The sequence below is a fragment of the Onychostoma macrolepis genome, chromosome 22 (genome assembly GCF_012432095.1).
Source record: "Onychostoma macrolepis isolate SWU-2019 chromosome 22, ASM1243209v1, whole genome shotgun sequence".
NCBI lineage: Eukaryota > Metazoa > Chordata > Actinopteri > Cypriniformes > Cyprinidae > Onychostoma > Onychostoma macrolepis.
The window spans coordinates 21548446-21576392 of NC_081176.1; the positions used below are offsets into that span (position 1 = coordinate 21548446).

Consider the following 27947-nt stretch of genomic DNA (forward strand, 5'->3'; position numbering starts at 1 on the left):
AAGGAAAAGAAACCTGCACTAACGGATGTCTGTGGTGAGATCATGTGGAGGTGCGAGATCTGAATACCAGCTGAGTTTGAAATTCATCATAACGTACTTTTTACCACAAAGTGAATTTTGAGAGGCCTGCAAAGAAAGTGTCAACTGCAGAGTTACAAAGAAAGGCACGTCAGCAGTATGTCTCCGTTTATTGAAATGTGGTACAAAAGTATCTGTGTTGTCCCTCATAAATCATCACATACAGGAAATATAATCATCTCTGTCATGATCCAAAACTATATCTTCTCATTCACAGTTTCAGTGCCTCTTGTTGGAGGTGCACAGTGTGATACACTTCGGTTCAAGGGTACATATAGCAGTCACTTGAACTCTTTATATTGCTGTCAGTTGCAAAGCACTAATTTTGACCTTTGTGTGTCATACGGAGGATTTGAAGCAAAAGCGCCTGAACTTCTTCATCCATCCGGCCCTGTTAAGTCATAAACAGTCACATAGGTATGAGTAACATAAGATGTTCCTGTAGATGTAAGATTGGGTTATGGGTCTCACCTGTACAGCAGCTAATAGATGAGAACGATATATTGAAACAACAGTCTTGTGTTTGCGCTCCCAGTCCTGAGCACAAGATGAAAGGAAAGACTTTAGACGTGTGCTATTCAATTAAATGTGCACACTTTTAAAAATAAAGGTTCTTTATTGGCAATCCATGGAATCTTTCCATTCCGCAAAATGTTCTCTATAGTGGAAAAAAGTTCTTGAGATTATTAAAATGTTCTTCACACTAAGGAAAAAAATGGTTCTTTTCACTGAAAGTTTTTGAGGGAAGCAAAATTGGTTCTTCTACAATCTTAAAAATGAAGGTTCCAAAAGGTGGTCTTCACAGCAATGCCACAGAAGAACTTTTTTTGGTTCCCCAAAGAACCTTTGCTTGAACAGCTCTTAAAAGAACCATTAGTTTATTCATGTGAAGAACATTTTAAAAATCAGAAGAACGTTTTTTCCACTATAAAGAACCTTTTGTGCAAGGTTCCATGGATCTTAAAGCTTCCTCATGGAACCATCAAAGCCCATAAATAACCTTTATTTTTAAGCGCGTAATTCTCAATAAGGCTGATACCTGGAGTTGCTGTGTTAATGCGGTTACACGGTTCTGCAGTGCCAACTGTTGTCCAGGTATCCCTGAGGATGGTGGCGAAGGAGAACGTGCCAGTGGAGGAGTCAAAGCCCCCAGAGCCTCCTTCAGACGAAAAACATCCTTGGACAACTCTGTGATCTGCAGGGAGACGGTAAGAAAGCGGAAAAAGAAAAAATCAAATGTCCATATCACAGATTTTGGCACCATTCACAGCGATCTGTGAGAATGGACAGGCGCTAAAGTGTTATTTCAATGGAATTTACTGATGCGATTCTCTAATTGGTAGAGTTTTTTCCAGAATTATGGGTAATGTAGTTTTTCGCCACTAATTCCACTACTGAACATGATTATGTACTGATGACTTCAACAAATGCATATAGCATCGATTAAAAACCTTGTAGATCACATTAGGTCTTTTTTTTATGGTTTATAAGTTGTTGTTAAAAATCACTTCCGCTATTGAGAAAATGAATGGGATTTTACTTCCAGAACTCGACTGCTGCATTCTATTCACAACTCCTCTCCTATGGCCTCATGGGATAGTCAAGTGTCCATTAGATGTGCACTTCAGAGTCTCACTGGAGGACATCCAGGTACTTATTGGCTACTGTTTTATCAATACTGTGAGCATACTACAGTTTGTATAGTATGGAAGCAGGCATATTCGGATACAGCCATATTCGGATTTTCCCCTCACACCTTGCGGTCTTTCTCCTTGATGAGCCCCTGCGAGTCTTGGATGTCCTGGTGCAGCTGTTGGATGTGGGTGGACTCGGCCTGAAGATCCGTCAGCTGCTTTTTAACTGCCTCCAGCTGGGATTCAGCCACCTGACGCTCGCTCTTATTAAATAAAGCCTCCCGCTGCACCTGGAACACCTGCGGAAGGAGACTTTTTTTTTAAATAAAACTTGGCTCATTTTTAACATATGTGCAAATAGGTGGAGTGGAAACTGTCATAAACAACATCAAGGACAACACACACCTCAGTGCAGGTCTTCTCATGCTTGCGTCCTAGATCAGCTAACTGGGCCGTCAGGGTGTTGATCTCAGCCTGTAGGGAGAGTCTCTGGGCCTCATGGTCTTCTTTGGACACCAGTCCCTGTTCTAAAGCTTTCTGAGATCGCAGCTCTTTCAGTTCCGTCTCTTTTTCACTCAGAGACTCCTGAGCCACTCTTGCACTCTGCCGACTCTCCTCTAGAGAGCGCTCTAGCTCTGCCTGAAGTGAGGAAGAATCAAGCTCAGAAACCATTCAGGGGTGACCATTCTTGGTCCTGGAGGGCCACTGTCCTGCAGAACTTAACTCCAACTTGCCCCAACACACTCCGTAATTAGGGTTGGAGCTAAACTCTGCAGGACAGTGGCCCTCCAGGACCAAGAATGGACACCCCTTTTCTATGCATAGAGAAAAAAAATATTTCTGCAGTATTAGCATTTATTCTATTCCAAATGCGTGTTTTTACTTCAGTGAATCAATTCTTACAGATGAGTGCTTTGTGAATCATTTTGAATGAGTCGTTAAAGGTGGGGTAAGCGATTTCTAGTAGCCAGTGTTGATATTCGAAATCACCAAAACAAACCCGCACCTACCCCAAAAGGGTTTCGCCCCTATTTTGATAGCTCCGCCCCACACATACGTACGCAAACCAGGTAACGATTAGTTTGTGAAACAAAGCAAAACCACTCACCAATCGAGAAGAAACAAAGCAACCTCGGCGTCCGATCGCAGGCCTTCCCGTTCCTTGAGTTCTCTCCAGCGCTGGAAAGCTGATCAGATATTTACACGGGTCCTACTTCTTGCCTTATCGTAACATGACAAAATACTATAGAACTCATTATAATCACTAATAATGCTGTTAACACTGGATCCCGACAGTAAACTGCTGCCGCGTTCATTTCAAATGATTTTCAACGGTTGCTTTATCGCGTTCAGTGCAACACAACAACTGTCGTGTCCGGTGTAGACACGGTATAAGCCGCCTTTTGTTGCGCAGACATTTACCTCTTTCGTTTGTTTTTTTTATCCGACATCTCTATCATTCTATGCTCGGCTCGGCTCGGCTAATGTCCGTCCTGCGCACTGAGCTCTCTCCCCCGCATCATGAGTAGACACGCCTCTTACTGCTGATTGGCTACAAGTTTGTTTTGGTACTCGGCCCCGACTCAGTTTCTAAAGCGTTTTTGAAAAATTACATACCCCACCTTTAAAAGAAACCGGTTCCAAAGAACGAATCATTCGCAAATCGGACAATGCTACATTTTAGCATCTTATGTAACTTACCTTGACTTTATCGTGTTCTTCCTTGCTAACTGAGTCTTTTTGCACAGCCTGCAGCTCGGATTCTAGTCTGGCGAGCTCAGTTTGAGCTTGCTCACGCAGTGCCCGCTCTCCTTGCAGCTCTTTTTCTGTTTGCGCTAACTGCTGGGCTATTGCAGACAGCGTCTCCTGGTGTTTCACCAGCGGTATTGCATCTCTCAGCTGTAATACATCCTGAGCCCGGCTTTCTCTCTCGGCACACAGGCTGTCCAGAGCTTGTGCTGCCTCTTGCCTTGCAACTTCCAGCTCCTCCTGTATCGCCTCTAAGGTCCGTCCGCCTGGCGACAGGTGCAGGGAGTTCTCTGATTGGTCAAAAATTGGAGTTATATTTAAAGGCAGGAGTTAAATGGTTATTTTGGAGAGTCTCAGAGGGACAACAGGAGCACTCACCAGATGCAATGGAAACCTCCGAGCTCTCGGACGGGTCCTCGTCGTCCTCATCTTCACCAATGTGGGATTGAGGGCGGAGCCTTTCCAGCTCCAGTAAGGCCTGGTTGAGTCGGGTAGCCACTTCGGCTCGTTCTTGAGCTAGCTGGTTAAGCTGGAGACTCAAAGTGACCTGAACCTCCTCAAACTGACCTCGAGGAACGCTCTCCTTCAACGCCCGCTCAAGTTCTTCCACCCGTGCCTGCAACCCGTTCACCGGCGCTCCCTCGCCCTCCTCGTACCCTGCCGTCTTGCTTTGCTCCAGGGTTTTTTCCAGTTCTTCCACCCGCTTTTTAAGGCTTACAACTGTCTCTTTCTCTTCCTCTCCCTCTTTCCCTTTCTCTCTATACTGCAGAGCTGCCTCAAGTTCCGTCACCCTCTGTTTCAGCTGTTGGATGGTGTCATTGTCACCTTCACTAAGCCCCTCCCCATCTGTCTTTTTGCTAGCTATCTCCGCCTCCAGCTCCTGCACCCTTGCTCTCAGCTGCTGGTTCTCCAGATTTATCCCTTTCTCAGGGGACTCGGACCCCCCTTCGGGCTTCGCTCCTGCTTCCTCCACTGAATAGACCCCCAGACGCATCTGTTCTTTGAGTTCCTCTAACTCGACCTGGGCTTGGGCCAGCTGTTCCTCCAGAGCTTTTTGATTTTTCTCCTCTTTCTCCTCAGATCTATGGAAACAACCGTTAGGAAAGCAAATGTTTTAATTACTTGACAGGATTCATATGTGCATGAGTGACTGATATTAGTTTAGATTAGGTAAGTTTCAGTTTCAACTCCATCAACTTCTTGTCAATAGGGGTAAGAATCACTAGAGGCTAATAATATCACAATACTTAAGCCATGAAATGATATTATTGTGTAAATTTATTTTCAACTGCAGAATGTCAAGCAGACCAACTGACCAACATTGTCATAAAAAAAAACTGTTAATTATGTTGCATGCACCAGTATTGGTATAATTGTTTATTTTATTTTATTATTCAGAACCATAATATTTTCATATTTGCAATGTATAATAAAATATTGATACTTGGAGTTCATGTATTGACACATTGTCGCCAAGCAAAATAATGTGATACTATAATGTATCGATTTATTTCCCCCACCCCTACTTTGTATTGGTTACATTTTCTAATTTTCATTTACATAGGTTTATTTTCTAGGTAGGTGCCAGTTCCAATATCTACCAACAACATTTTCTATTAATGGTGAAATATTTTTTGGTAATTTTGAGTAAAAATTGTGTAAAATTAGGATTTGCATTCAGCAATTTTGCAATATAGCTGAATTCTGCAATATCAAGCAGCATAATGGAAAGGTAAAATAACTAGACGCGAACAACACCGGAAACGTTGCACAGTCAAGTTACAAATGGCCGTGCCCACTCTTACATTTAACATAAGGTTGATAACATCCAATGAAGAAACAAGTAACATATTAACATTGACAATAAGCAAAAACTCTAAAACAAAATGTCTTCCGGAAGAAAATGAATATACATGTGCTATTTGAATCATATCAAGAAAACGATTGACAAAATATTAGTCTAATTTCATTTTAACCACGTTACCCAGGATCCTCTGCGATGCTTGAGGCTTCAGTTGAAGCCTGAGCTCTGGAGTATTTCTCCTGTAGTTCCTCAAACTCTCTCCTTAAAGATTCATACTGAGCTGTGGGAACAAAATCTGGGCCCGAGCTCTGCATATCCGTGTCATCTTTCTCAAACATTTCCAGCATCTGCAGACCACAACACAATAGAGATAAAAATAAATAAAATATTGCAATAACTAAGGTATTTATTGGTTTTCTCTTTTAAAGACAGCACATGTAGTTGCCATATGTTGCTTCAGCCATTATCCTCATAGTGTTCTTTGATCTGTTTGTTTAACCTTGGACTTCAATGAAATATAACCCAGTTTCGGAGGACCTTCCCAAACATGGCTGATTTATGTCAAATGTACAGTTGTAAGTGATAAATTTGCTACAAACACTTTCTACTAAGCTCATTTGAACAAGAAAACATGAGTTTGCTGCACATGTTCCCCAAACATTTTCCACAAGGGCTTTGTAAGTGGAATGTCATATTAGCGCTTAATATACATGCCATGCTATTTTTACCAGAATGCAGTACCACACTGATCTGATTAGTGCTATTATAATGTCAGCTGTGCTTTAGCCTTATAAATGACACACTCTGTATTCTAAGACCATGAAACATACAGTATGATTATAATTGGGAATTGTGTGTCAAAGTATAATCTCAAAATGGCTGAAACATCATTTATACAACTATCTAGTAATATGATTTAATTGTTTATCACTTTTGACCAATAGGTGGTGATGTTATCAAATTGATGTGGTCAGTGTGAGGTGACAATGGCACATACAAAGTTTGGTGTCAATATGTCAAAGCTTTGCACAGATACAGCCTTAGATGCAGTTTGGCATCATTCCAGCAAATTCCTTCATGCGTTAAACAGAAGTTGTTTCATCTATCTACACGAAATCCATAAATTTTTGCCAGCATGGTCTGAAGATGATATTAGTTGAATTTGGTGAAAATCAAACCAGTGGTCTAAGAGGAGTTTGAAAAAGTAGGTTTTCAGAGAGAATCAAAATGGAGGGCAAGAAGTTTGGCAGATTATGGGATAATTGGTATCAATGTTTTCGGCATGATCCAAGGAATTTATCAAGATCGGTCTCATGATAATAGCCAAAACTAATCAAAATCTATTATCATTTTTTGAAATTTCATTATACTGCCCTGAAACTTTTTGAGGACCTTCAGGGCATGGTGCTGAAGACAAATAAGTTTCTTGACGATACACCAATGATGTTGTAAAACAGCATTTTTTGTCAAAATTCAAAATGGCTAATGCCCAAAATGGCCAGCATGGGAAAATTTGGTATTGTACTATATCGTACTGAATCTTGTGATTTTTGGCCAAACTGTTCAGAATTATAGCAAAAGAGTATAAGCAAAATATAGCCATTTTTCATATCTCAAAGAGGGTTCGAGTTAGAGACTCCAAATTGGGTGTGGTTAATGTTGGGGCTGTCCTCTATCAGTGTGCCAAATTTCATAATTTTTTACCATATGGTTCTATGGGCTGCCCTAGATTTCCAGAGCGGAAGAATTAGAAGAAGAACACTATCGGATACAAAAGATGCCTATGCACCTTTAGTGCTTGGCCCCCAATAAATAAGAGACTATATATATTTTATTAAGTTTAATTTTTTATTTTATTCTCATTAAAAATGAACGGTATATTTTCAAAGTAAAAATAACAGTGATGAGAGTGACTGTTGAGAATGCAAAAAAGTAAAAACATCTATATCTGTGCTATATATACAGCATCAAGTTGAACTAGTGCAAGTGTTGTGTGTTCCCATCTTTAAATCTCTAAAGCAGATATGGGGCTTTAAGAAGCAGGTCAGATGCAGTAAGTGGTTTGTGCATATTTATCGTGCCCATCTGAATAACCTTTAAGAAGCTGCTGAAAACACATCTAAGCAGACAATGAGGCCAGCATTCTGTATGTGTGTGTGCATGCCTGTGATTTAGCGCTTTGCTTGCATTCTGCATATGTGTTCAAAGGAGAGAAACTCCACCTGCACTTTGAGAACCAGGTCGGCATTCTGCGAGGTCAGTTGCTCCACTTTTCTGCGAAGCTGCTCTACCATGGCAGGATTCTCTTGAGAGGTGCCCTCAGCCGGCGAATCAGCATCCAGACCTCGCGATTGCTTAGATAGTAACTTCTCTGCTCCTGATGCGACATGAACAGAAAAGTTCCACTTAATTTGCTCCAGGACTTTTTCCAGCTCTTCAACTCGCGTTTGTGACAGGAAGTGTTCTCGGCTCACCTGGGAAGTCCAACATGTCATCGGAGTCCTCCGCGTCTTCAGAGTCACAGGTCACACCGCTCACCTGAGCTGCTCTCAACTCTTCCAGCAGTCGGTCACGCTCTGCCTCAACCTCGCTCAGACGCTCTCTCAGAGAGTTTAGCTGCAGAACATTTGATATTTAGTGATAACTGCTATATGACAAAATCACACAAATTTAAAGGGATAGGTCCCCCAAAAAATTAAAATTCTGTCATAATTTACTCACCCACAAGTTGTTCCAAACCTGTATTAGTTTCTTTATTCTGTTGAACACAAAATGAGATATTTCGAATAATGTTGTTAACCAAACAGCCGATGGTAGCCATTAACATCCATAGTATGAAAAAAAATTGTATGAAAGTCAATGGCTACAGTCAACAATTTTGGTTACCAACATTCTTCAAAATACACTATATTGCCAAAAGGTTTGGGACACCCCCTTCTGATGAACAGGTTTGACTACTTTAGTAATTTCCATGAGTACAAATGTTTAAGCATATAATGATATTGTAGGGAATTGTTTGCTTCTAATTTTATAGCAACAGTTTGGACAGGACTCTTTTCTATTCTAACATGACAATGCCTCTGTGTATAAGGCAAGGTTCAAAAAGAAATGATTAATTTAGTCAGTGTGGAAGAACTTCACTGGTCTTCAGAAAGCCAAGTCCTAATCCCAGTTGAACACTTTAAATGCAGACCTTGAGCCAAAAACTCATCACCAAACACCAATGACTTCTACATATGGATACAGTCATTTTAGACATTTCCAAAAATGTTGCAACAGAGATGGAAATACAGTTTTTTAAATACATGAATTATGTTTCCATCTTTGTTGCCACAGTTTTGGAAGTGCCTTTTTCTGTTCTAAAGAAAGGGGGTGTGCCAATACTTTTGTCCACACAGTGTATGTACAAGTCATTGGTGTTTTTTGATGAGTTTTTGGCTCAAGATCTGCATTTAAAGTCACACCAGAAGTGTTCAGCTTGGATTAGGACTTGGCTTTATGCAGACCAGTCAAGTTCTTCCACACTGACTCAATCAATCATTTCTTTTTGAACCTTGCCTTACACACAGAGGCATTGTCATGTTAGAATAGAAAAGAGTCCTGTCCAAACTGTTGCTATAAAATTATAAGCACACAATTCCCTAGAATATCATTATATGCTTAAACGTTAAGATTTGTACTAGAAATTAATAAGTAGTCAAACCTATTCATCAGAAGGGGGTGTCCTAATACTTTTGGCAATATAGTGTATCTTTTGTCTTCAGCAGACAAAAGAAACTCATACAAGTTTGGAACAACATCAGAGTGAGTAAATGACGACAATTTTTTATTTTTGAGTGAACTGTCCCTTTAAGGCCCTGATATACTTGTGTTTGTGGTGTGGTTTTTCTGTTATTGAAAGGAAAGCGCGCAGCACATATTTACATATTCATCATAGGATTTTTTTTTTTTTTGGACTCCTGATTTTGACAGCTTTTTCTGAAAGTAAAGTGCCACTTTTCACTGAAATTTGACTTAATTTTCAAGAGTTTCAAACCCCATTTTGTTCTCTTTCAGTGGAAATTGCTATTAAGTTTATTATTTATAGTTAAAGAATCGCAGTACCTCCTCCAGGGCAGTGGTGGCGCTGCTCTGCTGCTGCTCCAGAACCTTGATTTTCTGCAGCAGGCGACCTCTCTCCAGCCTGAGCTTACGGATCTCTTCAAAGACTTCCTCATCCTCCACCTGACACACAAAGACACATTGTAGAAATAGTCAAATGGAATACTGTGCAAATTATTTCATGTGTATGTTATTATGATGTACTGTGACTGCTGACTATAGGTTATGTTGGCCAAATTACAGTTACAATTTGTTATAAGCAAAATGTTTTTCATATTAGTTGTCACTCACAAGGTTCTCAGATGGGGGATGTTGGGTCCTGGGGGCGGGAGAAGGCAGGGCGGGGCTCTGTGAGTCAGGTGATTGGGAGGGGACAGGGGGAGGTGGCGTGTTTGAGGCGTCGGAGGAAGGGGGCGGGCCCTGCAGAATTATTAAGCATAAGCCATGCATATTTAACTAAAACACTGGATGTCATTCAAAAACCATGTGTATGATACTAGGGCCCTATGACCTCCGGAATGTGGAAAACAGAAGGAATTGTGGAATTCGGTCATAAAAATGGAATTTACAATATAACGTGGAATTTCATGGAATTTTGCAAATTTCAGATGAATAAATAAAAAGGGCTGTACACTTGATCAAACTGCAATGTGGACTAGCGTCTGTGAATACAAAGGGAAAAATAATGCTATTTAAATATTAAGTTATACAGTGAGGGAAATAAGTATTTGAACACCCTGCTATTTTGCAAGTTCTCCCACTTAGAAATCATGGAGGGGTCTGAAATTGTCATCGTAGGTGCATGTCCACTGTGAGAGACATAATCTAAAAAAATAAAAATAAAAAAAATCCAGAAATCACAATGTATGATTTTTTAACTATTTATTTGTATGATACAGCTGCAAATAAGTATTTGAACACCTGTCTATCAGCTAGAATTCTGACCCTCAAAGACCTGTTAGTCTGCCTTTAAAATGTGCACCTCCACTCCATTTATTATCCTAAATTAGATGCACCTGTTTGAGGTCGTTAGCTGCATAAAGACACCTGTCCACCCCATACAATCAGTAAGAATCCAACCACTAACATGGCCAAGACCAAAGAGCTGTCCAAAGACACTAGAGACAAAATTGTACACCTCCACAAGGCTGGAAAGGGCTACGGGAAATTGCCAAGCAGCTTGGTGAAAAAGGTCCACTGTTGGAGCAATCATTAGAAAATGGAAGAAGCTAAACATGACTGTCAATCTCCCTCGGACTGGGGCTCCATGCAAGATCTCACCTCGTGGGGTCTCAATGATCCTAAGAAAGGTGAGAAATCAGCCCAGAACTACACGGGAGGAGCTGGTCAATGACCTGAAAAGAGCTGGGACCACCGTTTCCAAGGTTACTGTTGGTAATACACTAAGGCGTCATGGTTTGAAATCATGCATGGCACGGAAGGTTCCCCTGCTTAAACCAGCACATGTCCAGGCCCGACTTAAGTTTGCCAATGACCATTTGGATGATCCAGAGGAGTCATGGGAGAAAGTCATGTGGTCAGATGAGACCAAAATATAACTTTTGGTCATAATTCCACTAAACGTGTTTGGAGGAAGAAGAATGATGAGTACCATCCCAAGAACACCATCCCTACTGTGAAGCATGGGGTGGTAGCATCATCTTTGGGGTGTTTTTCTGCACATGGGACAGGCGACTGCACTGTATTAAGGAGAGGATGACCGGGGCCATGTATTGCGAGATTTTGGGGAACAACCTCCTTCCCTCAGTTAGAGCATTGAAGATGGGTCGAGGCTGGGTCTTCCAACATGACAATGACCCGAAGCACACAGCCAGGATAACCAAGGAGTGGCTCTGTAAGAAGCATATCAAGGTTCTGGCGTGGCCTAGCCAGTCTCAGACCTAAACCCAATAGAGAATCTTTGGAGGAGCTCAAAGCCAGAAACCTGACTGATCTAGAGAAGATCTGTGTGGAGGAGTGGGCCAAAATCCCTCCTGCAGTGTGTGCAAACCTCGTGAAAAACTACAGGAAACGTTTGACCGCTGTAATTGCAAACAAAGGCTACTGTACCAAATATTAAAGGAACACTCCACTTTTTTTGGAAATAGGCTCATTCTCCAACTCCCCCAGAGTTAATAAGTTGAATCCATTTTTGAATCCATTCAGCCGATCTCCGGGTCTGGCGATAGCACTTTTAGCATAGCTTAGCATAGATCATTGAATCCTATTAGACCAGTAGCATCGCGTTCAAAAATGACCAAAGAGTTTCGATAGTTTTCCTATTTAAAACTTGACTCTTCTGTAGTTATATCGTGTACTAAGACCGGCGGAAAATGAAAAGTTGCGATTTTCTAGTCCGATTTTGCTAGGAACTATACTCTCATTCCGGCGTAATAATCAAGAGAATGAGCTTATTTCCAAAAAAAGTGGAGTGTTCCTTTAACATTGATTTTCTCAGGTGTTCAAATAGTTATTTGCAGCTGTATCATACAAATAAATAGTTAAAAAATCATACATTGTGATTTCTGGATTTTTTTTTTTTTTTTTAGATTATGTCTCTCACAGTGGACACGCACCTACGATGACAATTTCAGACCCCTCCATGATTTCTAAGTGGGAGAACTTGCAAAATAGCAGGGTGTTCAAATACTTATTTTCCTCACTGTATATGAATTAAAAAGAAACATTTGAATTTGCGATCAAATAAAACTGATTTCATAGGGGCCTGAAAATGAATTTTTTTTGTTAAACTTAAAAAGTTTCATGATTTTCAATTAATTACACATGTTTTTTAAATACTAAAATTTAATTTAATCATTAAGGCCCATTACAGAACAATTAAAAATGGAAAAAAAAATTCGGAAAAAATTCGACAGAATTTGGGGAAAAAATAACACAGATTTCATAGGGTCCTATATATGCACTCATTTGTGCAACTTCATACGAACATTTGCACAAACAAATCATGATTCATCAAAAGCTTTCAAATTTTCACAAAAGCCCTTATATGGAAATGATTTGGGTGTGTTTTATGTAGAATAATAATTTTGAATATTCCAAATTCATTAAAATTAGAATGAGATTAAGAACAATTTCCTCTGCATTGTGAATGTGCTGTGAATAACTGTACTTCATAATTTTTTAAGACATTCTCAAGTGTGCATAAATGAACAATATATACAATTATTACTGAATAAGACACAGTGCCATGCATTTAAAGGAATAGATTGTACAAAATGAAAAATCTGTCATACTTTTATGGTGTTTATTTGTCCTTTTACAAGCTTGACAACCTCCTCAACATTGAAACAGAGCAGTGTGATCATTTATTAAAACATTTTGTGTTCCACAGAAAAAAAGACCTAGTTTTGGAGCAACATGAGGGTGAGTAAATGATGACAGATTTTTCATTTTTGGGTGGACTATCTCTTTAAGACAATTCTTTTTATAGCGTTTCATGGGATTCATGAATCCCATTGTACCTGAGCAGGAGATTTAGGAGGAGGAGGGGCTTTCCTTTTGCGGGGTGTGGTTCCACTAGATGGGGGATTGGGAGGAGGAGGAGGAGCCTGCTGGTGTGGGCGGAGTTTCAGGATGGACAAGTTAGAAAGCAAAGCAGCAGCAGCAGTGTTAGTTAGGGTATTCAAACTACTGATATGACTTCTTAAAGGTGAAGTGCATACTTATGTGATGTTAAAGAGAAAGTGTGACATTTTTTTCGACGTTTAAATACTTTTCCAACATGCAGAGACAACTATATGTAAAGATTTTGCAGGCAAAAAGCTCCATTGTTTATTATTAATAGTGTACTAGCGACACATAAAGCACCACTCACACAGAAATCACTCTCAAACCAAGCAGCTTTCTGTTGGTCAAAACAACAAATTTTTTGCTCTTTAATTACTATTTTGCCTATGAAAATTTGCTGAAGAAGAGTAAATCTGACCACAACTTTGGATATATTGGAGGATTTAAAAGTATTTTTGTAATCCCACATGTGGCCACTAGGGGTGCGAGCATTACACACTTCACCTTTAAATCAAGCTGCCTGGATACTCTCAGCTGAGTAATAAAATCGACTATATTTGTGAAACATTGGTATTTTAGAGCAGCATAATCCATCCCTGACCATCGTTGAGGATTTTCTGTGGTTTAGTTATTTGTATGCATGTGATAAAGTGTGGGGAGAGGCTGTTTCTTTTGACAATTACCTCCTCACTCGAACCCTCAGCAGCTGGGAATGCATGGGACAGAAATAAAAACAGACAGCAGTGCGGTGAGACTCACACACACACACACACCATCACTCCAAACACACTTTGCAAGCCACATTCAAACACATAACTATATATAATCTTCCCGTTCCACCACATGCTCACTGTTGCATTAAAAAAGAGGCAACATGAAAGCAGACAGGCAGCACATTTATCACTCTGTCAGGTGGTACGACCACAGGGGCCCTTTATTAACACTGGGATCCATTTCCAACTCAGTGCGACATATGTTTCCAATCGGCCTTTGTAACTCGAGTTAGCAAACTTCTCTGTGTTTTCATCCCCTGACCCAACGTAACATCTGCTTTTTAGTCTCTCCTCTCATATTACGAGCGTATCCAAATGAAAATGGGGGCCAAACATCAGAGAACCACCAGGCACCAGATGGTCCCTCTCTCTCGAAGGAATTAAAGGTGAGGACGAGATGTGTGTATGGTTACCTGTGGAAACACCTATGCTCTGCAGAAGCTGGGTGATGTTGTGGTTGCCGGCGGTGATGCTGTAGTGGGCGGAGTTGTGTCCCAGGGCATCGGTAAGGTGTGGGTTAGCTCCGCCTTTCAATAACACCTCAACAGTCTCCATGCTGTCACTCTCACAAGCCAACATCAATGCTGATCTGCCTCGAAAAACATGAGTTGAAACCCAAATGTCCAATATATGAAATCCCCAAAGTATATAGTATGTATTTTTTCAGTTGAAAATAACATGATAATTTCTAAGTTTAAACTGAAGGACTAGAAACAAAAACAAAATAAAAATACATTGTAATTATATATGTATATATGTAAAAAATGATATTATATATCAGGGTAATTGTAGTTAAGTAAAAATAAAACTGTAAAAACTACTTTTGTTACTTGAAATAAAATAAACAACTGAAATAACAAATAAAATATAGAAAAATACTTGAACTTATTTTATTTCAGCTAGTTGCTGAGGCAACATTTCTCATTGTTATTTAGTTTAAGTTGATGTACTAAAATAACTAATAAAAGCTAAATAAAATAAAATAAAACTTTAAAATCAGAATAGAAAATTAAAAATGTTAATAAAAGCTATATAGTATCTCAATACTAAAATGACAGACACACACACACACACACACACACACATATATATATATATATATATATATATATATATAGGTACAACAATAAAATTAAAACTACACATATGACGGCTTTCCACAAAAGCAAAAGTAATGCTTTTAATATTTTGGTGTAGCTTTTATTTTTATATTATCATTTATAATTTACTTTTGTAATTTTTATAGGTTTAGTTTTTTCCTCCTAAATATTTCTATTTAGATTTTTTTTTTTTAATTTTTTTTTTTAGTTTTAGTAATTTTCAAGTTCAGCTTATTTTATTTCAGTTAGTTGCAAACACAACATTTCTAATTTTCATTTAAGTTAAAAAAAATAAAAAATACAAATTCATCTAATATGTATATCTTATTGTGGTTTTATTTCAATTAATGAAAATGTTTTTTTAACCGTTTTAGTTCTCGATAACAACACTGATATAAACCATGCAGTAGTTTTCAATTTGTTAAAAATAGTGATAATCATAAAATAAAACTAAACTAAATTTTAAATGTTTTGTACACTTATATTGTACAAAAGCTGTTTAAAACATATCCAACCTGCCCTGGTTGTCCTGTATATTAGGATTGGCTCCTCGTTCCAAAAGGAAGGCACAAAGTTCGACTCTGCTCATCTGGGCACCCAGGATCAATGGAGTTGACGCATCCTACGAGAATACAATACAAAATTTTTTACTTGCTGTACTCAACATTTGGCGGATACTTAGTGTCCCAATGGATACATGCATACTAATAAAAAGTATATCTTGAATGTCACTTCAGATAAAATCTTTGCCAAATGTACAAATATAAATAATCTTTTACTTTGTGTTGTGTTCAACTGAACTTACTCCATCTTGAACATCGAGGTTGGCTTTAAAGTCCCACAGAATCTCAGTGCAAGACAAGCAGCCACTCACAGCTGCACGAAGACAAAGACACAATAACATCTGAACCAACAACAGCCTTGTGTTACGTCCAAATGCAATGTTCAAACGTTTGGATACTGGAAGAGTTTTTATTACCAGCATGGTGTAAAGACGTCCTCCCAAAACTGTCTGTGGCGTCAACAGGCATCCTCTCCTACAGAATAAACATTATAACTATATTTAAGCATCAAATCATCATTGGCTCTTTCTAGGACTCTGGGACTGTAATTCATGACTCCTACCTGAAGAAGCCTCTTTAGACAATCTGACTGTCCATTCTTAGCAGCAAGATGGAGAGCGTTAAACCCTACAGAGAGAAATGAATAAATCACTTTGAGAGCTATAAGAACTTTTATTAGTAAAACTAGTACACTCAACCTTACCAGTGCCGTCTGTTACATTGATGTCCACCCCATGAGAGAGGATGACCTCCAGACAGTCCAACCGTCCTCGAGACGCACAAAGATGGAACCTGTGAATTCAGCAATTTCAATCATTGTTCATGTGTTCTTTTTTTTGATCAAGTAATTAAATATATTTACAATATTTTTGGCAAGATTGTCATAAGTTGAAATCAGAGGTCCACTAACGCTGATTTGCCCTCCGAGTCCAGTTTGGACGCACAGAGACCTTTCTTGACCAGCAGTGTGGCAACTTTTTCTGGATCATTCTGTTCTACAGCCTGCAACAATCTGTCATCCGTCTTACTCCAGTCCTGACTCTAAAAACAGAGAAGCAAACACACAAAACACATTATAACACACATAACTTATTTTAACACAAAAACATATTTTTTTCAATATTATACTTTCCATCTTTGACCAAAAAAAATACTGCATAACTTATAAATCATGAAATTCTTCAAATAACAAAATTTTTTTTTCTTAATCAGTATTTTCAAAGTTTTTAAAACAAGATAAATTAACTTTTAAATTAACAAGATTAATACATTTTTGATAAAAAAACTAAACAAAACAAAACAAAACAAAACTGTGAATAGCACACTAATGGCATGTTGTTGTCTCATTACCACTAGATGTCAGTGTAAGTCTAGACCATGTCACATCATCCAAAACAACAAAATATTTACAGATACAGATATAGCAGCACCAAATTAAGTAGTCAAATTGTGACGGCTTTGTACAAATTTGTTCCCTTTTTTAGGTACATCACAACCATGTTTTACTAACTAGTTTCCTCCTTTTAGTTAAATTGTGAACATGTTGTATTAACTTGTACTTTGTTTTCATTAAATCGCAACCACATTGTACAAATTTGTTCCCTTGTTTTAGTTAAATCATGACTATGTTTTACTAACTCATTCATTCAAGTTAAATTGTGAACACACTGAACAAATTAGTTCCCTCATTTTACTTATAATGTGACCACATTAAATCATGACCATGTTGTACAAATTCGTTCCTTTGTTTTAGTTAAATCACGACTGTGTTTTACTAACTCGTTCATTCCTTTAAATTGTGAGCACGTTTTTCAAAATTCATTTTCTCGTTTTAGTTACATTGCGACCACATTAAATTGCGACCATGTTGTACTAATTTGTTCCCATATTTTAATTAAATTGTGAACACATTATACAAATTCGTTCCCTCATTTTAGTTAAATCGTGAACATGTTGTACTAACTTGTACTTAGTTTTAGTTAAATCGCGACCACATTGTACAAATTCATTCCCTTGTTTTAGTTAAATAGCGACCATGTTTTACTAACTCGTTTATTTGCTTAAGTTAAATTGTGAGCACATTTACAAATTAATTTTCTTGTTAGTTACCCTGCAACCACAATACATCGTGACCATGTTGTATTAATTTGGTCCTTTATTTTAGTTCAGTTGTGACCACATTAAATCACGACCATGCTGCACAAGTTCGTTCCCTCATTTTAGTTAAATCGTGACCACACTCTACAAATTCATTCCCTAGTTTTAGTTAAATCACAACCACATTGAAAAACACATTCTCTTGTTTTAGTTAAATCATGACTGTGTTGTACTTATTCATTCCCTTTTTTTAATCTGATTATGGAACATATTATCATAACATAGCCACAATTTACCTAAAACAAACAAATTAATAAGTTGTAGGAACTAATTCTTCATTCATGGCCACAATTTTTTGTTTTTGTTTGTTTGTTTGTTTTTGCACAACTTTGGTAATTTTGCTTATGTTTTCTTGCTACATTCTGCTACAGTTATCTTGTTTTTAGGTTTTTATTGATATTTTTACTAAAAAGCAACGTCTCCATGTGTTCTGTATACCCTCACAAGAAGGGGCTGTACATACCGTAATCACGCCGTAACACATGCAGAAGCTTTTCATTGGGCTAAAGATGACATGAGGATCCATAGAGCTCAGAGGATGTATGAAACCTCTGCTTCTTTCCACGACCCATCCACACTATGTGCTCTCAACAAGGACAATAGATGACTTTCGCAAAAAAGTTCAAATGAACTGAACCTGAACACGACCACTCCACATGCTACCAAAGCCCACATAAAACAGCCAAGGTTATGACTTTGCATCTAATCTGTCTGTAACACGAAGGCCTAAACGCTACTAAATACGCAACTCTGATTATATATCCGATTGCTGAAATCTGTCCTGCAAATGCAGCTTTGTCGTGTGCAACTCTTGCTATGCCGTCCTGTTCTGCTGTCTGCAGAGATATACGACACACACTGCAGTCACTGCCTGGCACACACACACCTCCCCGTCCCGTTGTCCTTCTTTTTTACTCTCTATCCCAATTCTGTCTCACTTCTCTGCAACCACCATATATTTTACCGTCCTCGCTGTTCCCTACGTCTCACGTCTCGGCTAATCATTTTCTGATCCCAAAGCTACTGTATTAGCATCAGGGGGTGAGAACTCAGCAAACACAACAACAAAATACAGAGTCAGCAATCAGACTAAATGGAGGTATAAATATACCACACAGTTTGGGTTCCCTCCCAGTGTCTAGTGCACACTAGTGTATCACTTTTATGCTAAGTCAGTCTGATTGAATCACTTCCTGTGATGCCATACAGATGCTGTAGAATAACAATATTGTGGTTTTTAGTCAATGTCTGTTAGCTTTGAGGTCATTTATATGCTAACTCACGCCTAAAAGTTGACAAAACTAGCTTTTAGCAAATATTGACATGTTGATACGGTTTTCTTGTTCTAAATATTGATGACTCATCTTTTTCTCATAAAGGCGTAGCAATATTTTTGTCTGATGAAATGCTCTTTTGAACTAGTTTTAGAGAAGAACTGGGCCAGTTGGTTAAAATATTTTTCTTCTGTAATGTGACATGTTTCGAGTTAAACATTTAGCAATGAACAAATGCAGGCCAGGATTTGGTTCTAAACCTCATGCAGGATTTGACTGGATCATGACAACTTGTTTCCAATTTTTGCAATAAGAATTTGCAAAAATAAATAAATCTGTGTTGTTATTGCTTATTAACACTAAAAATATTAACATTTGTTTTTGTCAATGCTGAAATTAAATAAAATGTAATTATAAGATGGAGAACTTTAAAGAACTTAAATGACAATTTTAAGTGAAAAAATAATAAAAATGACAAAAGCACATAAAATGAAAATCTAAGAATATTTATTTATAAATAATATTTAATATTTATAAAAATAATGTAATTCAAATATATACTAAAATTACACTGTCTGTTATCATTACTGTGACTTGCAAAAAATTATTTATATAATTTATTTTTATATATTTATTTTAAATAGTTATATTTATTATGATTTATATGTATTTATTTTAGATGCCTGTTTGTTATTTATGCATTATTATTACAGATTTTTATAATTAAGTATGTATATTTTTATAATACATACACTGTATTTTATATATATATATATATATATATATATATATATATGATAAACTAAAGGCAGTACAAACAATTACTACCATCATGTGTGTGTGTGTGTGTATGTATATACAGTATATATGTTTACATTAGTAAATAGTACTATGGTTGTATGTTTAATATTTTTCTACTGTAATGCATAAAAAATATATTGTATTATATTCTATCTATTGAGAATCACCACTGAGAATAACAAATTATGGAAAACAATGTGTAAAAAAATAAAGGAAAAAATTCCTTTATTCAAAATATAAAGGAATATAAAATATAAAAGAAGTTTTATGTTTATGCCCCACACATTCAGAACTATTTAAAACTTTTCTAACACACATGTATCTTTCTTGAGCAGACAGTATGTGGACATTAACCCAGACGTGAAGTTTGGTTAGAAGAACAATAACAAAGAGAAAACATCCAGCTCACTTTCTCTCCCCTACAGTGGCTCATCTATCTGTCCATCCCAACACAACCTCAGACAGGGAACAACACACACGCTTCATTCAGAATACTAGGATGGTGTATTTTGCCTTCACACAGTGGGCTCAGATCCAATAACATAATGTGTTATGAATATTAGTGAAGATGAAGGTCCATAAAAGCATCTAACGATGAAGAGCGCAGAATACATCATATACTGAGTCTGCAAGTGTGAGTGAGTGAATGAATGTGTTTCAATAATTAAACACTAGTAGAGGTCTCTGGTTACAGGTGCCGTCTGCAGGCTGGCCTGCTCTTCTACTCCTAAAATACATTTGCTCATACAAAGCAACAAGTCACTAAAATACTCAAGATATCTAACAACAAAGATACTATATATAACAGTTTTGGAAACATAATAGCTCATATTAACAGTCAAACATACTTAAGTAAGAAGACTGGCGTACTTTGCACGTGACAGGTTCTTACCTCTGACTTCTTGAACTTGGCTTTCAATGTTTTCATCTTGTTTTAAAGTATGTTCATGAGCTGTCATGAATAAAACACATTTTATGTACATTAGGAAATATAAAATATATATATACTGTTTTACAAACACGTGAAAGTCTTATAAAATGTGAATGAAAACAGAAGTTTCTGTGATTAATGTGTTCAATAAGTTTGGCATTAAATCAACAGCAACTTTGCGTCGTTGTTTATTTTGTATAATTATTTATTTGGAATAATCATTCTTGCTCTAAGCACATGCTTGATGGAGACTCAACACTAGAAGTCGTAGAAATACGGAAGTTTTATACAGAAGACATTAAATAAACAAGATAAATGCAAAATGCCTTACATTCAGTGTTTGATGTATTCTTTGGCTTTCCTCAGGTCTGCTGTTTGGATGTCCAGTGGTGGGATGCCCTGACGTAATTTGCAGAATACATGCCTGTTGGATTTAGCTGACTGGGCACAAAATCCGACCAATCAGCGGCGAGGGGCGGGCAGTAGAGTCTTGATTGACAGATCCGCGCACCGCATGTTTCAAACCTCAGGTGTCATGTGCGCTTCACCGAGACGCGCCTTTTTTTTTCCAGATATAAAACTGTGTTAAATAATACAACGCGAGGCTGACTTTAATATAAATTATGTAAGATATAAAAATGCTAAAAATAAATAGAAGCCAATCAGATAAAAGTTTAAAAGCCTAACAGCCAATCAGTGCTTCTGTAGAGCGCATTTGCAGCAGATATGGTAATTTTCTTTAGGTGGTCAGAGTTATGCTATGTTTTAATCCACAATTTACCCACCCATTGTATTATCGATTATATAGTTGATTTAAAAGTGCATATAAACCACTGTAATTATGTTAGTACTGTAAGATATATGTGTTTAAAAAAACATACATCTTAAAATTAGTGAGGAGAGTGCACGTGGACATATGTGGCGAGTCAATACATATGAGTGACCACTTGGGGGCGATAAATACTAAGCGCATGTTCATAATACTGGCTTTTCAAACATTCAATAGGATATATAAATCCAATGTATATATGCAACATATTTTATATTAGCCTATAATGTAAAATATATTACATTTATGTATCTTACATATACAATAAAGTGAAATAACTTGAATTATACAACAATGTATATAAAATTAAAAAAATAAATATAATACTAATAAATAAAACTGTTACAAAGGACCTGAAAATGCAATATCTATCATTTTAAAATTAATTTAAAAATACAAACTGTAATTTTATATATTTTTTAAATGTATAGTTTAATATTTAATTGAATACATTTAAAACATTTCAATATCGTATTACTTCTCATATTCCAGAAGAAGTAATACATATTGTGTGTGTAAAAGTGACTTTTATTCCAGATTTACTTTTCATAAATCAAAAATTGGGATTAGCCTCAGATTAAAAAAAAAAAAAAAAATGCATTTGCCCTGCTAAAACATTAATATAAAAAAATATTATATAGTGCAAATCTGTACATGAATGTGCAGAAACGGTTTGAGAGCGTGTACAAAAATGCACATTTAAACGTATAATGTTCAAATCATATATTAACCTTTTTCCTATTCCCTTCTGTCTCTCTTTAGAAAAGAGCAATTTCCCCTCTCTGTACTGGCGTTTTCTTTGTCCCAGGAGGCCCTTCCTCTCTCTAACATGTCCCCGTTTGAAAGGGGCAATTTAGAAAAGTGAGGGGAAGATGTGTGTCGACGCTGGCTGGGGATGGAGGGGGTGGCGGATGGTGTCTGCTATGACCTCATCCTTCCCTCCATGAGGGAGAAAGAGAGAGTGAGATCATGGCTGTCGTAAAACAGCGTCTTTATATAGTGAGGCTTTCAGGTTCACGTTTTAACGGCATGGGAAAAAAATATACGGTATATATATGCTGACAATGTCATCTGCTTCTTCTTTGAATTCAATTAGCATCTGAAGCACATTAAGACATCTGTATGAGAGGACGGCAACCACAAGCTTGCAGCACAGATGTGCGTTTGTTATTTGTTGTGTGTTGTAAAAGATTAGCCCTGGGCCTCAGTTTTGTGACTTTCTACCTCCGCGTCTCCAAATGTGTAACTGAGCAGGATTCTGGTGTGCAAAACATCTACACACCTTCACATTCACATCATTAACACTTGGTGAGTCTGTCAGATTCATGTGAGACTGTTAAAGCAAATCACAGGTGTGAAAACTGTGAGGAGCTGTTTCCCTTTAATTAATCAGAATCTCATTTACTAGCTCACTCTATCTATCTATCTATCTATCTATCTATCTATCTATCTATCTATCTATCTATCTGTCTGTCGATCTGTCTGTCTATCTATCTATCCATTGTCTGTCCATCCATCTATCTATCTGTCTATCTGTCTGTCTATCTATCTATCTATCCATCCATGGTCTATCTATCTATCTATCTATCTATCTATCTATCCATTGTCTGTCTATCTATCTATCCATTGTCTGTCTATCTGTCTATCTATCTATCTATCTATTATCTGTCCGTCCGTCTGTCCATCTGTCTATCTATTGTCCATCCATCCATCCATCTATCTATCTATCTATTGTCTGTCCATCCGTCTATCTATTGTCCATCCATCCATCTATCTATTGTCTGTCCATCCGTCTATTGTCTGTCTGTCTGTCCATCCATTGTTCTATCTATCCATACAGATTGAGATCAAATGTAAACATTTTATTGTCTACATTTACATTTGTTGATTATATTGTTTGAAGGGGGAATGTGGATTAAAAGCACTCTTAAAGTTCTGTGTTTAAAGTTTGCTTTTTAGCTATTAATTAATGAAACAAATAGATTAATAGATGACAATAATTGCTGCATTATGGCAGGTGGGGGCTAGTTGTCACACTGGGAGTTGCCATAAGGACTATGTCTCAGTAAAAAGGGTTTTAAGTAAGAAGTCCAGCTAAATTATGCTATAAGCGTATAAGAGTCTGTTTAACTTAAGAGTTTCAAAAAATAAACCAACTATAGCCTATTCACTGGAGTGAATTTTTTAATTTGTTTATTTATTTAATGCTGGTAACAGTAGTGAATCTTAAACTGTGCCAACATAATACACCTACAATAAGCATATTTTCAGATCTGTGCCACACAGCTTCTAGTAATGATCGGCTAAAGGGAAAATACAGCACCGCTGGATGTGAGGACCTCCCCTTTAAACGCTACAGCTCTCTCGCTCGGTCTCTATCCCTCTCACTCACTTACAACCAGACGCGTTCAGACGAGCTTTACTGTTCTTCTCATGTTCTTCTCATCTGTTCTCCAGCAGCACGTTCTTCATCACATTACTGGCGCCTGCCTTCTGGTCCTCGTGCAACATTGTAACATTCGCGAGAACCGCGTCTGGAGTACCACCGTAATTTAACGCTGAAATCAAAAACGTGAGTATCACAACTTGGTCTCATCAACAGCTTTTAATTTGATCTCAAATCATCAGCCGTGATATTTTAGATGAAGTGTTCGCCGTGTCAGCTGTGAAATGTTTAACGTTGACTGAAAGTGCGACTGTTCATCGCAGACTCGCGTTCACGTTTAGTTTACCAGAGAAAGTTCTCAGCTGTTATCTTACAGAGTTGTGCATTTTCATTTGCTCTTAATCGAAATTTAATGTTAATGTTCAGGTTATTGTGAAATAATGTCGTCTTATGGTCGAATTGAAATGGTTTATTGTGCGCATCAGAAGCACGTGCGAATCCTCTAGTTTGTTTGCTTTTGTTCTTAAACAGCTTGTTGCAGCTGCTCCTCTTTGAAGCAGTTTATCTATCTATCTATCTATCTTTCTTTCTATCTATCTATCTGTTGTATTTAGTAGTTGATCTCTAATCATTTTCTGACAGATCTGTGGTAGGACATCATATTGATTAGAAGACTGTTCATACATGTGTATTGCAAAAATGCTTTTCAAATTTAATAATGTGGATATTATTAGCTGAATAAGTCATTTTTCTTTGCATCACATGTATTATTCTTATTGCTGAATGTTTATGTGTGCTGTTGCAGAGGTGTTGAGAACATCAAGATCATTGCTGTCCATGGGCCACCTGTAAATCCAGGTCGGTATATCCAGGGATCGACCTTGTTTGAGGACCACAGTTGTGCCTTTGAACTGAAACATGAATTCAGTGCATGGTATTCTGCTTAGTTTGTGGATAAATATATAATCTCATCCACATTCTAGATACCTGACCTCATTATAGGTCACCATTGGACACTTTGAGGACCATTGGGAGTCTTTGTGTCCTTCACTGTTGGACATTCACGAGCAGAATAGAATGGCAAAGTGGTTAAAGGACTATTTAAGTTTTGGGAGCAAACGAGTTCCCCCGCAACCGCCAAAACCAGACTACAGCGAGAGTGAGATATTGAAGGCGTATCGTGCACAGAAGAACCTTGACTTTGAAGACCCTTATGAAGACTTTGAGAACAGAGCTAGAAATGACAACGGGGCGACTGAAACGTCCCACATGGGCTTCGGCTCTCCTCTGAAATCCTCAAGTCTGGATATCAAGGTTGTGTCACCAAAACATCGCCTCATAAAGGTGGACTCGCAAGACCTGGGACGGAGCAAGATTCTCCTAAGCTCCGTGTCTTTAGAGGAACCATCAGATCCGGTGAGTTATTTACAATATTTTAGTAAAAAAAGCCAATATTTGTCTATTTTGGTATTGTCTGCATTGGACGAGAAATGTAAGTCGACGAGTAACAAATAACATAAAACTAAGTTGTAAATTTTCCTGTTTTCAAATCATTTTGAGTGAATTTTGCATAAATATTGTGTAAAACGTTCATTTAAACTCATCATTGTTCATTTCTTGATTTTAAACCAACCAGTCCATCATGACAATGTGCTCAACCAATGGTGTGATTCTGGAGGCGGGGCTATGTATTTGACCAACCAATGGGAGGTGGGGGAGTGTTTATGCAAGTTTTTTGAGAACATTTTGCCATGTGATGACTATACGTCTAATGTAAAAATATATATGTAATATGTGTAGTTGTCAACATTTGAAGTGGATCGAAAAAGTTAATCAAAGTTGTCCTAAGACAAGAACGCATTTTGTTTTTAGGATTTAGGACAACATTGATGAAAGAATTTGAGCCACTTCAAATGTTGAATAGAGTATATGTAAAACAATTCAATATGTTATTTGCTGTTTCTCTTTAATTATTTTAGAAATTTATGTAATTTCTTTTTAAATTCACATATATACATACAAAATAATCTTGCAAAATAATCTTTGTTTTAGTTACAACTTTGAATGTATTTTTAGTGTATATGTGGAAAAAATTATATTATATGTGACCCTGGACGACAAAACCAGTCATAAATGTCAATTTTTCGAAAGTGAGATTTATATATCATCTGAAAGCTGAATAAATAAGCTTTGTTAGGATCGGACAATATTTGGCCGAGATACAACTATTTGAAAATATGGAATCTGAGGTTGCAAAAAATCTAAATATTGAGAAAATCGCCTTTTAAAGTTGTCCAAATGAAGTTCTTAGCAATGCATATTACTGATCAAAAATTAAGTTTTGATATATTGTTTGGAAATGTACTAAATATCTTCATGGAACATGATCTTTACTTAATGTCCTAATGATTTTTGGCATAAAAGAAAAATTTATAATTTTGACCCATACAATGTATTTTTGGCTATTGCTACAAATATACCCTTAAGCGACTTAAGACTGGTTTTGTGCTCCATGGTCACATATATATATATATATATATATATATATATATATATACATAAACTCAATATACACCACTTAAATAGTCGTAGATCTGAGGAGTTTTGGTGATACCTGAAGCCATCAGGTGATCAAATACATAAAACAAACTGTCAAACAAGTGATTTGCGGTGTGAAACAATCTTTCATGTAAACCCTCTGTTAACCCTGCATTAGATTTCGTTTCTCGGAGCACCGTAGGTGTCAAAACCCCTTGATCCACCATAGCTGGAGCTCTTGAATAATACATGGAGTTTAGTTAGTCTGGTGTGGTTGGGGCGGTCCCATAGAGAATACTCACAAGAGCCAGGAAGGTTCGTCCTGTGATCAGACATTGAGTAGAGACTCAGTACTGGCAGACAGCGGAGGAATCCGCACACACACATGGCCACAGACAGATAGCAGCCTTCAGTGGAGTCTCATTGATTGTAATCAGTACCAGTGATGAGCGAGCTGATTGGTTGGGCTTGAAGAACGGCCATGCCAATGCCGTGCCATCGATTTAAATCCCAATTTAATGGCGACCCTCTAAGTGCATTGTCTTGCGAGCACCATTACGCATTATTCCCTGTTAACCTTCATTAATTTCCACCGTAATCCTAATTAAGTTTTTATAGCGTTCCTAATGAACATTTCAGATTTATTGTCCTCGTATTCTTGTTAAAGATCAGCCAGACAATTGGGCGATTTGCCTGGTGGGAAATCGGGAGATTGTTGCGTGCCGTGGTTTGCAGGCTGAATGGTGCCGCATGGAGCCGTTGGCTAAAGCCCTTGTTTGAGAGACCATATGGCCGTCTTTGTAATTGTCCCAGTGCCAACTGATTGAGGGCTTCCTCCCGGGTCTGGTATGGGAGACAAACGCACCTCCTAACACGCTCATCAACACTTCCCCTCTGCCGCCTCCTGCTTCACGGAAAAAGGTAGCATGTTTTTGCGAGCGTGCTGGGTTTCAATGTCTTGCGCTGTGTGAGGTGGTATTGCTGAATGGACACGTTTTGAAAGTATGTGAAGACACAAGGGCTGCATGATTTGGGGGGAGGAAAATTGATATTTTATTTTTAGTTGTATTGTTTAAGGTCCAGGTATGTTGTGCTTGCTTGTAGGGCTACACAATATGGTCCAACATTTTGTGATTACACTTCAAAAAAAATATTTTTAGTGTATATGAGAAATTATATAATAATAATAATAATAATAGTATTATACAAATTATATTACAAATAAAATAAAAAATACTATTTGAGTAATGTGTGTATGTGTGTGTAAAATGTACAATGTATAATATAAATATTTACATATAGATTACTATATAATTTGCTAGTAATTTTCAAAAATAATTACAAAAACGGCAAGTAAAATGTAGAAAGACTGAAACGGTATTTTCTTGTAAAATGTACAATAATCCTTTGTTTCATGTACAACTTCAAAAAAATATTTTATTGTATATGAGAAATTATATAATAATAATAGTATTATACATTATATTACAAATAAAATAAAAATACTATTTGAGTAATATGCGTGTGTGTAAAATGTATAATATATAAATATTTACACAGATTACTATATAATTTGCTAGTAATTTTCAAAAATAATTACAAAAACAGCAAGTAAAATGTAGAATAATCCTTTTTTATTTACAACTTCCAAAAATTTATTTTTATTGTATGAGTATGTTATATTATTAGTGTATATTATAT

General features: G+C 37.2%; 2 protein-coding genes across 5 annotated transcripts in view; one reads left to right on the plus strand and one right to left on the minus strand.

Annotated features, from left to right (window-relative positions):
• Window positions 1-150: 150 nt before the first annotated feature.
• Window positions 151-20937, minus strand: ankrd24 (ankyrin repeat domain 24). Of its 3 annotated transcripts, none has more exons than XM_058759583.1 (23): window positions 20825-20937; window positions 20455-20514; window positions 16241-16371; window positions 16034-16122; window positions 15893-15957; window positions 15747-15804; window positions 15573-15643; window positions 15283-15389; window positions 14081-14256; window positions 13578-13600; window positions 12849-12935; window positions 9658-9786; window positions 9370-9489; window positions 7740-7881; window positions 7488-7642; window positions 5446-5612; window positions 3840-4543; window positions 3414-3751; window positions 2118-2351; window positions 1835-2011; window positions 1118-1273; window positions 550-615; window positions 151-469 (listed from the first exon to the last, which is right to left on the minus strand). In XM_058759583.1, exons 2-23 carry the CDS (start codon window positions 20488-20490, stop codon window positions 398-400), a joined length of 3303 nt encoding a protein of 1100 aa, XP_058615566.1. In that variant the 5' UTR covers window positions 20491-20514; window positions 20825-20937; the 3' UTR covers window positions 151-397. The 3 variants fall into 3 exon arrangements, with proteins under 3 accessions (XP_058615566.1, XP_058615565.1, XP_058615567.1); XM_058759582.1 differs by having other exon boundaries at window positions 12849-12938; XM_058759584.1 differs by lacking the exons at window positions 9658-9786; window positions 12849-12935.
• A 2713-nt stretch (window positions 20938-23650) lies between these two features.
• The window catches only part of shdb (Src homology 2 domain containing transforming protein D, b), a 30971-nt gene continuing 26674 nt past the window's right edge, over window positions 23651-27947 (plus strand). The window contains exons 1-3 of one of the 2 annotated variants that reach the window (XM_058761520.1): window positions 23651-23894; window positions 24514-24566; window positions 24692-25124. In XM_058761520.1, the coding sequence (XP_058617503.1) occupies window positions 24786-25124 (339 nt within the window). In that variant the 5' untranslated portion in view covers window positions 23651-23894; window positions 24514-24566; window positions 24692-24785. Of the gene's footprint in view, window positions 23895-24055; window positions 24200-24513; window positions 24567-24691; window positions 25125-27947 lie in introns of those variants that run through there. The other variant, XM_058761521.1, reaches the window with a different exon arrangement.